General features: G+C 34.1%; 2 protein-coding genes across 2 annotated transcripts in view; one reads left to right on the forward strand and one right to left on the reverse strand.

Annotated features, from left to right (window-relative positions):
• The window catches only part of LOC109705912 (protein NRT1/ PTR FAMILY 5.10-like), a 32,295-nt gene extending 28,257 nt beyond the window's left edge, over nucleotides 1-4,038 (reverse strand). Inside the window, exon 1 of the mRNA XM_020226698.1 lies at nucleotides 3,957-4,038. The gene's annotated coding sequence lies outside the window, so the exon portion shown is untranslated. The remainder of the gene's footprint in view (nucleotides 1-3,956) is intronic.
• On the forward strand, nucleotides 3,675-11,272 carry LOC109705911 (protein NRT1/ PTR FAMILY 5.10-like; the record flags this gene model as incomplete). The annotated part of the gene is given in 5 exon segments (XM_020226697.1): nucleotides 3,675-3,796; nucleotides 3,898-4,115; nucleotides 9,484-9,725; nucleotides 9,804-10,079; nucleotides 10,260-11,272. Coding segments are annotated over 5 exon segments (1,642 nt in total), but the record flags the coding sequence as incomplete, so codon positions are not given.
• Nucleotides 11,273-14,836: the final 3,564 nt, after the last annotated feature.

The raw sequence follows: 14,836 nt of genomic DNA on the forward strand, positions 1-14,836 counted from the left end.
AAGTTTTCGACAATTCAATATTAATATGACTAAATTACAAAAAATATTAATAATATCTATTTTTTATTTTTTTATATTATCAAAACTTATATTTTATTTTTTAAAAAATTATTCATAGAAAAAATAGGCTGTAATAAAATAATCAATTATTCTCATCTTCTTAGACGAGAGAATGGACGAGGATGAGGGCGAGACGGCGAGGACGAAGGCGAGGCGAAGGTGAGGGCTGAGGCGAGGCGAGTGGCAAAGAGGCAAGGGCTGTGTGTGTGGATATGGCAGATAGGTGGGCTAAGATTTCGATGGCGGCGGAGGACGAGCGGCACAGCGCGAGGTGAGGCGCCGCGGCCATGGATAAAGGAGGAAGAGAGTTCAGAAATATTTTGAGTATAAGAAATATGATATAAATGAAATCCTAACAGAACACTAACGGCGGTGAGTCAAATGAATTATTTTTTATTTTTTTAAGAGAGCAAAGTGCAGATTTGTAATGACAAAAAAAAAAAAAAAAAAGAATTATTGATATTGGAGATTTTTCTCTGTAATTTAGCATACTTAATTTTTTTTCTTTCTTGTTTAAGCGCAAATGACCGCAAACAAATGCTTACATCTTATTTATCTACTAAATAAACAATGCTTAAGTTATTTACAATTCAGCGTCAAGTGTTGAATTCTACAACACCATCCTCTAAAATAATATTTTAATTCTAGCCCATCCTCAATTCCTATTAATCTCTTGAACCTACACTCCGTCCAAAATTTAAATACGTATAGTTCGGATAAAACAGATTTAGTCCATATTATATCGTAATATATAAGATTATTCAAAATTATTATAGCCGGATTAAGAGATTTAGCCATATTATCGTTATAGAACAACTTATTCAATAATATAGCTAGATTAAAATATTTAGCGGAATTATATGCTATATTATATATATGACTATTTTAAATCCTAGAGGTATTATATTTTCTCCGCTTTAAATCTAACGACTTATCTCATACTTTCGGCTGCGTGATTGGCTCTAGGCACCATCCAAAATGCATATACGACGGACTCAGAGGATTTAGTACATATTATAATATTTTATTTTATAGACTTATCAATTCTAGCTGTATGCTCACCATTCTCTCTCCTTAATACACTTTTCGGATGAATAATTAGCCTCTATACTCAACTATGTACTCCGCTTTACTTGCCGTCTTTAACGTTTTTAACTTCTTGGACACTAATTATTACTAAAAATAATTATATTCGAGTTAACCAGGTTTAGTCGTATTATATACATTATGGACTTGATATATTCTTTTACGAAACTTTTTCCAAATCCTTTTCAAAATGAATTGAAATTCTCATAAATTAATATATGATAACAAAAGAACACAATTAATAAGAAAGAAGGGAATCTCAACGCTCTCAAATTTGAAACCATATTCACTCGAACGTGCTCACAATTAATCCACCAACCCCATGGTGGCATGGCAGTCGGCACACACTCCCGAGTCCAGCCTTCTCGTTTTTCGGAAGTTTCTTCCCATCACAATCACATATAAATACATAATACAATATATTTATATTTTTGGCCTAAATTACTGTCAAATTTAATTTTTATTTTTTTTCTATATCATTTAAAAATATATATTATACTTTGCATCCCTTATAAAATCAAAAAATATTCACTTCAACCGCAGCCAAGCTAGTAATCATTAGGTTCCGTTTATAAAATAATATTATATATGATTTATTATATAAAATATCCTCAGCCTTCCTCTCCTGTGAATATTGGTCGAGGGCAAAATAGTGAAGGGGCAAAATCAATCATTTGTCCATCAAGTTCATTACCGTATTCCTCCCACTGTGAACATTTTTTATTTTTACAGAGCGATAAAAGTGTAGATTTTTAAATTGACAGGACTGGAAAAAAAATAAACGAATTTTGACCAGAAGGATTTATTTTGTGTAATTTAACCTTTTATTTTACTTCAATCTTCCATAATTATTTTCATGGTACAATTTACTTTTTAGATTATTATTTATTCCTGATGGACCACTAACTTTAGGCTTAGGTTGGTATTGAGGTCTATTTAACGTCTATTAGACTAAAATAGAGCTGAGAAAAAACTTATAGAGATAATGTTTCTGCGTTCTCGGTGGGACCACAGAACAATATATCGTAAACGACTCAATCCGCGATATGCATAACGAATATACGTACGAAAAAAACAGTGATATATTTTTCCAACGATACTTTTCTTCTCCACCGCCACGATAACGAATATCCTCGTAATCAAATGACCAGCTTAAATCTTAGAAAGCTATCTATATTTTAACTGTTACAAATTTCCTTGCATTGAAATTTTGGGAAAACCTTACCAACAACAACTGCTTTTATTTTCAAAAATATAGGAGCTTAGTTCTATATATGAGAGGCAGAGAGGAGAGAGAGAGTTCGGATATGATTTTTAAAAGCACAAACAACTTATTTTTAAAATTCTTTCTTTCGTCTAGATCTAATTTTTTTGACTTATTTTACCCCATTAGATCATCCTTTTAATCAGCCACCAAACTCAACCCTGCCGGAAAATCACCTATCATCCCTTAATCACACATCCTCTTAATAAAAAAATTCAAATCTAGAAGTAAAAAAAAAAAAAAAATACCAATAAATTAAGAATTTAAAGTATAAGAGAGCCTCACTTTATATATATATAATTTGGTGCTTTCTGACTCCTTGCACATTTAGAGCTGCTCTCTTTAATTCATTTCTAATCTCTTAGATTATACTATTACCTTTATTAGGCGACACGTAATCCTAAAGAATCTATTCAATCACTTAAGGAGGACCGCCAAATCATCCTACTTTTATAAATTCTTTATCCAGAGTCAAATAATCGGAGTACAAATCATTTATCTTCCAAATAATCATGTAGCTTATCCTATATATATATATATATAATATATATATAGTGAGGCTACTATGCTAATCGGAAGCACGGAGCCTTCCGTGCTTCCCAGCTCGTTTTCGATGATTGCCGACTTTCGAATCGTCGATCAGCCTCCGGTCTAAACTATGATCTAGAGTATTATGGGTACCTCAGAAATACATTTTATTTTTTCGATATTCATTTGCCTAGTGATCGGAATGGGCCCTCCAAAATCAACACAATTTCAATGGCCGTAGTGAGCGTTTGCAAGTTTTAAACGCGTTGGTGAAATATCCAAATCACGTGAAATTTATGATAGAATTTTTATACTATATAACAAGATTTTCAAAGTATCTTTTATTTAAAATTTTAATGTCATATTATTATATTTTGTAAGACTTTCTTATTTTTCAGTCTGTTGATTTTTGAGCCCCTTCGTTTACTAGGCAAATGATAATCGTTAAAATCACTAAATTTATTTTCTAGGTCTTTAAATACATCTAGAATCAGTTTAACGGAGTCTGATCGACGATTTCCGAAGTCGCAATATCGAAAACGAGCTGGAAGCCACGAGAAGCGTTCGTCTTCCGGATAGCATAGTAGCCTCACTTACTATATTATATATATATATATTATATAGAGAGAGAGAGAGAGAGGAGAGGAGAGAGAGAGGGGGGGGGGGGGCGATGGGGGGTAGAAGACGAAGAAGAGGACGAGGAAGAAGCGGTGGGGGAGGGGGGGGAAATGGATTCGGATTCCTCGGATCCCCTCCTCCAGGCTCGGTCGGAGCCGTTGAGCGGCCTCGTCGACTACCGCGGCCGTCCGATCTACCGCGCCTCCTCCGGCGGGTGGCCCGCCGCCCTCTTCGTCATGGGTAAACCCTAAAACCCCCCAAACCCTAGATCCATTGATGATCGATCGAATGGGAAATGATGATGATGATGATGATGATGATGAACATTGATGGTCGTTTAGGGTTGGAGATAGCGGAGAGGTTTGCGTACTACGGGGTGGCGTCGAACCTGATAACGTACCTGACGGGGCCGATGGGGGAGACGAACGCCGCGGCGGCGGCGGCGGCGAACGCGTGGTCGGGGGCGGCGTCGATGCTGCCGCTGCTCGGCGCCATCCTCGCCGACTCCTGCCTCGGCCGATACCGCACCATCGCCCTCGCCGCTCTCCTCTACGTCCTGGTACCCCCCCTAAACCCTAACTCTAACCCTAACCCACTACTTTACCCCCCCACCCATTCCCCATTCCCCCTTCATTTCCCCTTATTTCCTCACTACTCTCCTCTCGCCACTCCTGCTACGCTTACACAATATAACTACCCCCGAACAACTCCCCCAAAACGAAAAAGCTACTCCTACTCTTATTCCAAGTATATAGAATTAGACTATTATACTATTAATAGCAATAAATAACCGGTGTTACTATATTTTCGGCCAGATGAAAAAATGTGTGATTAGAATAATAGTTATCTTCTAAGATCGAGTGAAAGAGTGATTAAATAGTACGATCTAATAAGTAAAAATGATCAAAAAAAATAAATCTAACGATGAAAAACTCTAAAACACTATAGCGTTTGGTTTGGGAACAAGGGGGAGAATAAGCTCTTGTTCCCCCTTTTGTTCCCAAACGCAGCGTTTGGTACCCGAGAACAGTAGTTCCCGAGTTTCTGGAACTAACTGGTATAAGGCTGGAATTGGCTGGAACTGCTGTTCCACCTTTTTCCTGGAACAAGCTTGTTCCAGAATGAGAACAAAGTTAATTAAAGTCTAAATTTAAATTTTAATGATAGTAAATTATTAATTAATCTAATTAATATATTTAAATCATTATTTATTGCTTAAATAATAAAATAAATAATTAATTAATTAATTAAAATTAATTATTTATAATTAGATAATAATAATTACTAATTTAATAATTATTATTTATTAATAATTATTAATTAAATAATAATTATTAATAATTATTATTCTTAAGAAATAGATAATCGATATTATTATTAATTTATTATTTATAATTAATTATTAATAATTAGATAATTATTATTAATTAATTTATTACTTATAATTAATTATTAATATTATTATTATATTAATTTAATAATTTAATAATAAAATAATTATTCTTATTAATTAGATAATTGATATTATTAGTAATTTATTATTAATAATTAATATATTAATAAGTATTATTTATTTATATAATGATTTTATAATTAATTATTAATAATTAGGATAATTATTATTAATTAATTTATTACTTATAATAATTATTTAGTAATTATTATAACTATTATTATTTATAATAATATTAATAATTATTATTATTTATAATTATTTATTAATAATTTATTTATTATTTATTTTTTTTAAGTAATATTTTGATGTTAATTAATTAGATAAATAATAATTTTAATTTCAATTATAACTTTTCATTACTTGTGTTCCAATTTCTAACCATCCCAAACATTTTACACTATATTCCCTAGATACACAACTCAATTTTGTATCCAAACGCCAAAATTGGTCTTAGTTCCTGCCTTTATACCAGAACTTGTATCCTTTCCTAAAACAGCAGGGTTCTTAACTATTCATACCTAAACAAACGCAGCTAAATATTCGGTTACTATCGATAAGATACAACAGCGAAACTCTGGAGTGTGTGTACTACATATTATATATATATAGTATATATATATATATATATATTATATATTATTATACGAGTGAGGCTGCTATTGCTATCGGAAGCACGGCAGCCTGTCCGTCTACGGCTTCCAGCTCGTTTCGATTGTTGCGACTTTCGAAATCGATCGCATCAGGCTCCGTTCAACTTGATCTAGAGTATTTGGAGTAACTTGAAAATAAATTTATTATTTAAGATTCCAATTTGTCTAGTAATCGAATCTGGGCACAAACATCAACAAATTTCAATGGAGCCGTAGTTGAGCCGTTGCAGTTTACGGTATATAAAAGATATCCTAAATATCATCGTGAAATTTTTGATAAGAAAATTCTTTATACATATTAAATCAAGATTAATATCTTTGATTTAATATTTTAATGTCATATTATTTATTTGTTAAGATTTTTTTCAGCCGGTTTGATTTGTTTGACCTTTCGTTCACTTAGGAAATGATTGTCGTAAAATCATAAAATTACTTTTCTAGATATTCAAATACTCCTAATCCAAGTTTAACGGGCCAGATTCGACGATTCAACAGTCCAACATCGAAAATGAGCATGGAAGCACGGCAAGCCTCCGTGGCTTCGATGTTTATAGTAGCCTCACTCTATCTATATAACTGATATATGATATAATATATATATTACTATATATATATATAATTATTATATATTTCATGATATGCCATTCACTCACTTCTACTAGGTGTATGGGTAGCTATTAAAATTGTTTTAAAAAAACTTTCTTCTGTTTTGGGGTAAAATGTAGGGCGTAATCCTGTGCTCTTATCGATGGTGCAAATTTTTAGTCCCTAACTCTTTGTTTTTTGTTTTTTTTTTTCGGGGTAAAACTGTCTGAAACTGCTATATAGTTTAGCCTTCAATATATATTCTTAAAATTATAAAATTTTTAAAAAAACTAAATTGATCACTTAATTTCTAAGATTTTTTATGCTATTTGATATTTGTCTGATGAAGCCATATGTATTTTTTTTTTTTTTTTTTTGTTTTTTTGAGTAGAATTTGTAGGCCTTTCAGGTAGGGGCAAATTAATAATCATTTTTCCCTTTTTTTTTCCGTAGAAATGGTGCTCTTTTTATATATGGAAAATTTCAAAAAAACCCCCTGTGGTTTCGTAACTTTTTATTTAGTACCCTCTGGTTTAAAGTGTATCAAGTTAGTACCATGTGGTTTGCGCTTTCTTACTTTAGTATCATGTGGTTTAAAGTGTATCAAGCTAGTACTCTGTGGTTTTATTTTTATATCAAGTTAGTACTCTGTGGTTTTATTTTTGTATCAAATTAGTATCTTGGGGTTTTTAAATCACAGGATACTAAAGTGAGAAAGTGCGAAACCACAGGGTACTAAAGTGAGAAAGTGCGAAACCACAGAGTACTAACTTGATACACTTTAAACCACATGGTACTAAAGTGAAAAAGTATAAAACCACATGGTACTAACTTGATACCCACAGGATACAAAAGTGAGAAGAAGTAAAACCACAAAAGGGGTATTTGAAGTTTTCCTTTTATATATTTTAAACAGGGTTAAAAAGTTATTCTATAAAAAAGAATTACACTTTTAACTTTTTAGCAATGTATATGAGAAAGCTCAGTGGTTTAAATTTTTTTTTAAATAAAAAAAAATTTTGCGGACCAACTTGCAATATTGTCCAAGGACTATTTGTATTTTAGTCAATTTTTTTTTATTTTTTTGAGGTCTAAATGATTGGTGAGTTATTTGGTTACCAACTTTTATCCTATGAGCAGAATTATTGTTATTATTATTATTATTAAGAGAAAAAAAAAAATCCCCAAAACAAAGATAAAAAGAAAAGTTTTGGTTGACAAGTTATCCGGACAAGTCCACATGCCAGGTGTGATTAAGAAATATATGTCCTCTAATTATTAATTTATTTTAAAAAATTTTATTTATTGATTATACACCTTTGGGACATTAATATTTTACATTAGGCTTTTTCATTAGCGTACACGTTAGTAGCTGTATCTTTAAAGATATATATACATAAAAGTATGATTGCTTTGTGTTAAAGCATATTTTGGATCTATCGTAGGATATAGTGTTGTTGGATAATGTATTGTTTACACCGTCTTTGAGTGTATTGTAGGATATAATGTTATTTGATAACATACTGTTTAAGGAGTGTTACTAAAAGAAGCAATATGTTAAAACATCCTCGTGCCTCTTTTGTTAAATTACTTGATTGGAACTTCTATTTTTGAGATTCAAAATCTCATTTTTCGTAGCCACAGCAGCGAAATCCGTATCATTTTTTACTCTTATCAATCACTCTTCTTAAAGTATTATTAATATTCTACTCTAGATTATGCTTTTAACGATAACGGTTGTTTTATATGATGTTAGAGTAGAAGATCATGAGCTTTATCCCCACCAAGTTTCTTTAATTTTCTCTCATTTAATTTATCTAAATTTTAGATCTATCAATACATTAAGAAATTTTAAATATAAAAATATAAAAATATTGTTTTTTAGAAACTTAATCTTTTTGAATATTTTACTTTTTGAATATTTTATGTTCAACTAATAATAACAACAAATAAGCAATGCCAAGCATGCCCAAAAACATTTCCATCATAGAGGTGCATTAAAGGGGCTTCTGCTTTAGTATCAGAATAAAAATTGTAATTGTTACCAACCGTCCTAGAGCAGGTGGCAAAGGGCTCGGTGGTTGGTATCCGAGATCCCAAGTTCGAATCCTAGTTGATTCACATTTACAGCTAAGTTTATTTCTAAATGAAATAAACGAAGCGGGTAGCGTACTACCTATCTCTCAAAAAAAAAATAAATAATTGTTCTTGGACATCTCTATCAACCAGTTTGTCCCCCAGAACAAGTGGTTCATTGATGGACCACATGATTTGATGCTGTAACCAAAAAGTTTGGGGTTTCAATGTGTTTGTTCTAGGAAAAGGAGAAAATGATGTTGGGCAATGTTGGCCTCTAAAACAAGTGTGTGTCAATTTTCATAGACTAGTTGTATCCAATATTTTCGAAATCTGATCAAATAAGGATTGAAAAATATTATTGGATTAAGGATTACCGGTTCAACTAGTAACGTCAGTATGACATTATAGAAATATTATTACTATTTTAAATTTTATTATCTAGAAAAATTTGCATATATTACTATCTCAGTAGCATATTTAATTATAAAATACTGATTTCTAAACCAAATTAAGTAGTTTTCAAATTTTACTTTTTAAAAAACTAATCTGTGTTAATAGAAAATAAAATTAACTAAGTTGATTTTAAACCGTTGAATTTTAATATAACTTGATAAAATAAATTTGGCCTTTTTGATTAAAACAAGACTGATTCACCGGTTCGATTGTTGAACCACCACTTCAAATGATTCAAAGTGGTTCTTAAACTGAATCACTGTCGGACTGGTCGAACTCATTGGTTATGTCAAGCCCTTCAATTATTGTACTATTGACCACTGATGAAGCGTATAGGACTGGAAAAGCTCAAAATGTTACATCAGAGGTTTAGGAAAGGATCTTTTAGCTAAAGTTTCATTCATGTCCTTATCCTTTCTATTTTCACTGTGTTGTCCCCATCTTTTTTTGTAGCTGTTACAATCTTAGGACCTAGCCAATTGAAAATATCTGTTTGCTGTGAATAACATGAAATTGCAGAAAATTGTTGTCATTAGTTAAAGGTGAAAAAGTGAAAATTTTCATGAATTATATGAATAACTTATAATAACTAAAAAAATTGTATGATCAATTTGTTCTAGCATGAACTATCCTAATTGTGTGTCAATTTTGTTGTTTTAAGGATGACTCAAAAAAGATTGTGTGCTCGAAACCGATTCTCGCAGGGCTATGGCATGCTGACTCTCTCATCGACGGTCCCGTCTATCCGCCCTCCGGATTGCACGAACTCTGCGAATCCCTCGGCGTGCCATCCGTCGCCTTTCCAAGTCGCATTCTTCTACTTCTCCCTCTACCTACTCGCCTTTGCTCAAGGCGGCGACAAGCCGTGCGGCCTCGCATTCGGAGCCGACCAGTTCGACCAAAATGACCCTAAGGAGTGCGTCTCGCGGAGCTCCTTCTTCAATTGGTGGTACTTCGCCATGTCCATGGGCATCACCATCGCGGTTATTGTACTAAGTTATGTTCAAGATAACGTCGNCAATTGGTGGTACTTCGCCATGTCCATGGGCATCACCATCGCGGTTATCGTACTAAGTTATGTTCAAGATAACGTCGGTTGGGGCCTCGGCTTTGGAGTCCCCGGTATCATTATGTTCTTGGCTCTTGTTATCTTCTTGCTCGGGACGAAGACGTATCGATGTTATATAGTGGAGAAGGAGAGCCCCTTCGCTCGAATCGGCAAGATGTTTTTGTCATTGGCGAGGAGTTGGAAAGCGAGCCTTCTTCGGCCGAGAGAAGACATCGAAAGACAACAGACCAAGTATGTTCACTTACATCACCAAAATTTGATTTCTCGCAAATTACTTATGAAGAGGTGATGTGATAGCTGAATCAGCTGCGACGTCAGTTCTATGTTAGGAAAATCAAAATGGCGCTCCGACTTACTTTTTGACAACTTGCGCAAACCAATTTCATTTTCTCCATGCACATAATTGTGTAGATCTTCGACATCGGAAGACGAATGTGAACAAAAACGGATAGACGAAGCCAAAGGAGTGCTCCAATTGTTCCCGATATGGGCGACTAGCTTAGTTTATGCCGTCGTCTTCGCCCAATTGACCACCTTCTTCACCAAGCAAGGCAGGACTCTAGATAGAGCCATTACTTCAAGCCTGCAAGTACCGCCCGCGGCTCTCCAAAGCTTCGGAACTCTCTCCATCATCGCCTTCGTCCCGCTCTATGATCGAATCCTCGTACCCTCAGCAAGGAAGTTCTCAAAGGTGCATTCGGGCATCACCATGCTTCAAAGAATCGGCGCGGGGATGGTCGTGTCCTTGCTCTCGATGGTGGTAGCAGCTCTCGTCGAAACGAAGAGGCTCAATACCGCTAGGGACTCCGGCTTAATCGACGAGCCAAATGCCACTGTTCCAATGAGCTTTTGGTGGTTGGTTCCTCAATACGTGCTTATCGGTATCGCCGACGTGTTCACCATAATAGGGTTGCAGGAGTTCTTCTATGATCAGGTTCCCGATGGTTTACGAAGCCTCGGTCTCGCTCTGTGCTTGAGTATATTGGGCGTCGGGAACTTCATCAGTAGTTTCCTTATTTCCGCGATCGATAAGATGACGAGGAAGAACGGAGATAGCTGGTTCTCGAATAACTTGAACCGTGCACATCTCGACTACTTCTATTGGCTTCTCGCGGTGCTCAGTGCTTTGGAATTGTGCTTGTTCTTATACTATGCGCGGAGTTATAACTACAAGAAGAAGATTGCAGTTTTGTGATCAAATCAAACACTATGTTGGCGCCAGATTTTATTAATCAATGGCCATTCTCAAAAAAGAAAGAAAAAAAGAAAAAAGTAAGTTGTTGTAAAATTATAATCGTTATTCATATTTGTACACTATGTTGACGCCAGATTTTATTAATAAATGGCCATTCTCAAAAAAGAAAGAAAAAAAGAAAAAAGTAAGTTGTTGTAAAATTATAATCTTTATTCATATTTGTACACTAGTTTTGTAGTTCTTTGTTTATATTAGGGTAAATTTCAAATATCACCTTGTAGTTTTGCACTTTCTCACTTTAGTATCATGTGATTTAAAATGTATTAATTTAGTATTCTGTGGTTTTATTTTTCTCTTTTTGTTAATCCTTCCGTTAACTTTTCATTAAATCATATACAAAAAAACATCAGATATCCTATCTATAATTTATCGAATATTTACAGTACCTTTTAGTTTTAACTTTGCCATTGATTTAACGAAAAAATCTAGTAGAGTGGATAATAAAAAGAGAGAAATAAAATCACGGGGTACAAAAATAATATACTTTAAAATCACATAGTACTAAAGTGAGAAAGTGCGAAACCACGGAGGTGATATTTGAAGTTTTTCCCTTATATTATCACTGCAATTTCCTTTGTAAGAAGCAAAATATTCTTGTTGTATCGCTCTAACGCTATCTATTTTATAGGATATGATGTTTTATTGTTGTAGATGCTAATGGACGTGTTGTTGTTGTTTTTTTTTCTCATTTATTTTTCTTTTCCTGTTTAATTATGAGAGTGGTGTTAGTTTTTCCACTCCAAGTGGATTGGATTAGGGCTCATATTAAATCCAAACGAATTTAAATCAAAACCAAGTGGAAATTTATTTATCTTGTGTGATTAATTAGATGGAAATTGTAATTATAAAAGAAGAAGCGCATCTTTCCACAATTCCACAAATGAAATTGCCCTTTTATACTTTACCTTCTTCTCTTTTCGTCCGGTTTAGGGGCTATTTGGTTTCTAAAAAGAGTATGAATTTGACTGGAATTGGACTAGGATCCTAGGTGATGAATCCACTATTAGGCCTGAATTGCGATCCAACCTTGTGGCGTTTAGGGTAAGGGAAAGCATCACAACGGCCGGATACGATACGGCGGAGATGGTGTAACAACGGAATGTTTTCGGTCAAATCTGCCTATCGTATGTTAAGTGACGGGGGGTTGCGGGACGAACGAGCTAGTAAGATTTGGAGTCTCCGAATACCTCTTATGGTCAAAGTGTTCTGTTGGCTTGTACTCAAGAAAAGATTCCTTACAGCTGATAATCTTGTGTAGAGGGGGTGGATTGGAGATGCAGCCTGTGTGCCGTGTAGGGTACACGAGGAGACTATGGACCACCTATTCGCACAATGCGTATTCATCAAGTTCATCATGATGATGGGAACTGAGGGCATTCAGGCTACGGAGTTAGGAATTGATGTATCATACATCTGGGATAGGTGGAAGGTCAAGAAAGGACAGCATAATGCGAAACATAGCCTTCCGAAATTAGCTGCGTGCTGGTGGACCATTTCGAATGCCAGGAATGACCTGATTTTTCGAAACATCCAACTAGATCCTATGTTGGTCGTACGCAGACCAGTACAGTTGCGGAAATCCTGGGATATTCTTCTCCGTACTTAGTTGAAACCTTACCACCGTCTTTCTTTTTTTTCTTTTTTTCTTTTTTTTTTTTGGCGTTTCACTTTCGCATCTTGCCTGTTTCTTTCTCGAGGCCCTGGATGTCTCACCCTTGTAGCCTAGGTTATACATTCAATGAATGAAGCAGGTAGCGTGCTACCTTCTCTCAAAAAAAAAAAAGTATGAAATTTTTTTAAACGAAAAAAGTTCTTCTTACAAACTATTTTTCAATTTGTATCCGTTTATTTGTTTTCCAAATTTTATAGAGACCGATTTATTCGCCTTTTTTTAAGTGAATAACATAAATTTTTTTAAAAAATAATATGAATGATGAATAGAACAGTTTCATACGAGTGACGAGACGATTTCTCCTCCACTAACTTTCTTTTTTTTCTTTTTTTCTTTTTTTTTAAGATGACAGGTACTAACATGCGATATAAGCATAGTACAGGGGTATCCGTACATTTTGTCCCTCGCCTCATCAGGATATAAACAGTGTACGAGACAGAGAGGAAGGGATAAAAAACGATGGATTCGGAGCCGCTCATCACCGCGCGATCAGAGCCGTTGATCGGGGTCGTGGACTACCTCGGCCGTCCGATCGACCGCTCCCGCTCCGGGCGGTGGACCTCCGCCCTCTTCATCATCGGTAATCCCCTCCTCCTGATGCGATCTCAACCGTCCGATCCCCATCGTACGGCGGCGATGCAGGAATAGTCTCCAGGGCTATTTATTTATTTATTTATTTGTTTATTTTAAAAAAAAAATAAGTAAATGGCTACAATTTCGAGTGATGTGATTTTCTTTTTCAGTACAATTGCTTATATATATCTTTGAAAAAATTTTTGACATTTCTTATTTATGTCACCTTATTTATTTCGCTGGCTAATATAAAATGGTAACCTGCAAAAAAACTTTCTTATAAATATTTATTATTTTATTTTTTATTTCTAATTTTTAAAAATATATATTTTATCTCTTTCAATATTTCAGCTGTATTTAACCCCGCTCTGTCGGGTTTTCATCACTATTCAAAAAACAAAAAATCTAATTACTTGTAACTAGGGGTGTAAACGAGCCGAACACGAGCGAGCTGGGGTTGGCTCGTGTTCGGCTCGTTCACGAGCTGGCTCGTTAAAGTATCGAGCCAAAAAATTAAGCTTTTGTTCGGCTCGTTAATAAACAAGCCAAATACGAGTTGGCTCACGAGCTGGCCAACGAACAATAAGTTAAAAGGATTAGATTGAATATATATAAAAAATAAATTTATAAAATCTTATCCATTAGATTTGATCTAATAGTTGAAACTTTACATATAAATGAGTTTTTTTATAATTAAGCTCTTCTTTATATTTTTATTTTACTAAAAATTAAATAATAAAAATATATATTATATATATAATTATTTATTTATATATAAATATAAATTAAATAAATTATATAAATATAAAATATATATATTTGAGCTGTTATCGGGCCGAACACGAACGAGCTGACCCCAGCTCGTGTTCGGCTCGTTTAATAAATGAGCCGAAAAATTCGGCTTGTGTTCGACTCGTTTACTAAACGAGCGAGTCGATCTCGAGCTCATTTCGAGCCAAACACGAGCTGGCTCGCGAACAGCGAGCTGGCTCACGAATAGCGAGCTGGATTGCCACCCCTACTTGTAACATCCCAATAGTCCCATGTCCGATGGAAATGGACTTGTCATTGAATATATATAAGAAGACTCTACCCTAATAATAATAACCGGACTTAAGTATTTTGAGTCAGTAGTTTTAGCCCAACAAATTATTATTGATAGCAGGTCAGGTCGTTACATTTGGTTGATAATAACTGAGTTTAAGCATTTTTAAAAGTTAGAAAAAAAATTTAAAAAAAGATATTTAAATTTTTTTTTTATAATTTAGCCATATAAAAAATATTCTTTTAAGATTTTAAGTTTTTTTAAAATATACTTAAAATTAAATTTTATTAGCAACAGTCGTTTTCTCTGCAAACGTACCATACCAATCATGCAATTAATGAAGAAAGATTGAAAACTCGAAGAGAGAGACAACAAAGGAGTGTCATCAAAAACAGTTTCAAGAATATTTCGACTACAATGAACAATTGCATCAAGCAGTTACA

This window comes from Ananas comosus, unplaced genomic scaffold (genome assembly GCF_001540865.1).
Source record: "Ananas comosus cultivar F153 unplaced genomic scaffold, ASM154086v1, whole genome shotgun sequence".
Classification (NCBI taxonomy): domain Eukaryota; kingdom Viridiplantae; phylum Streptophyta; class Magnoliopsida; order Poales; family Bromeliaceae; genus Ananas; species Ananas comosus.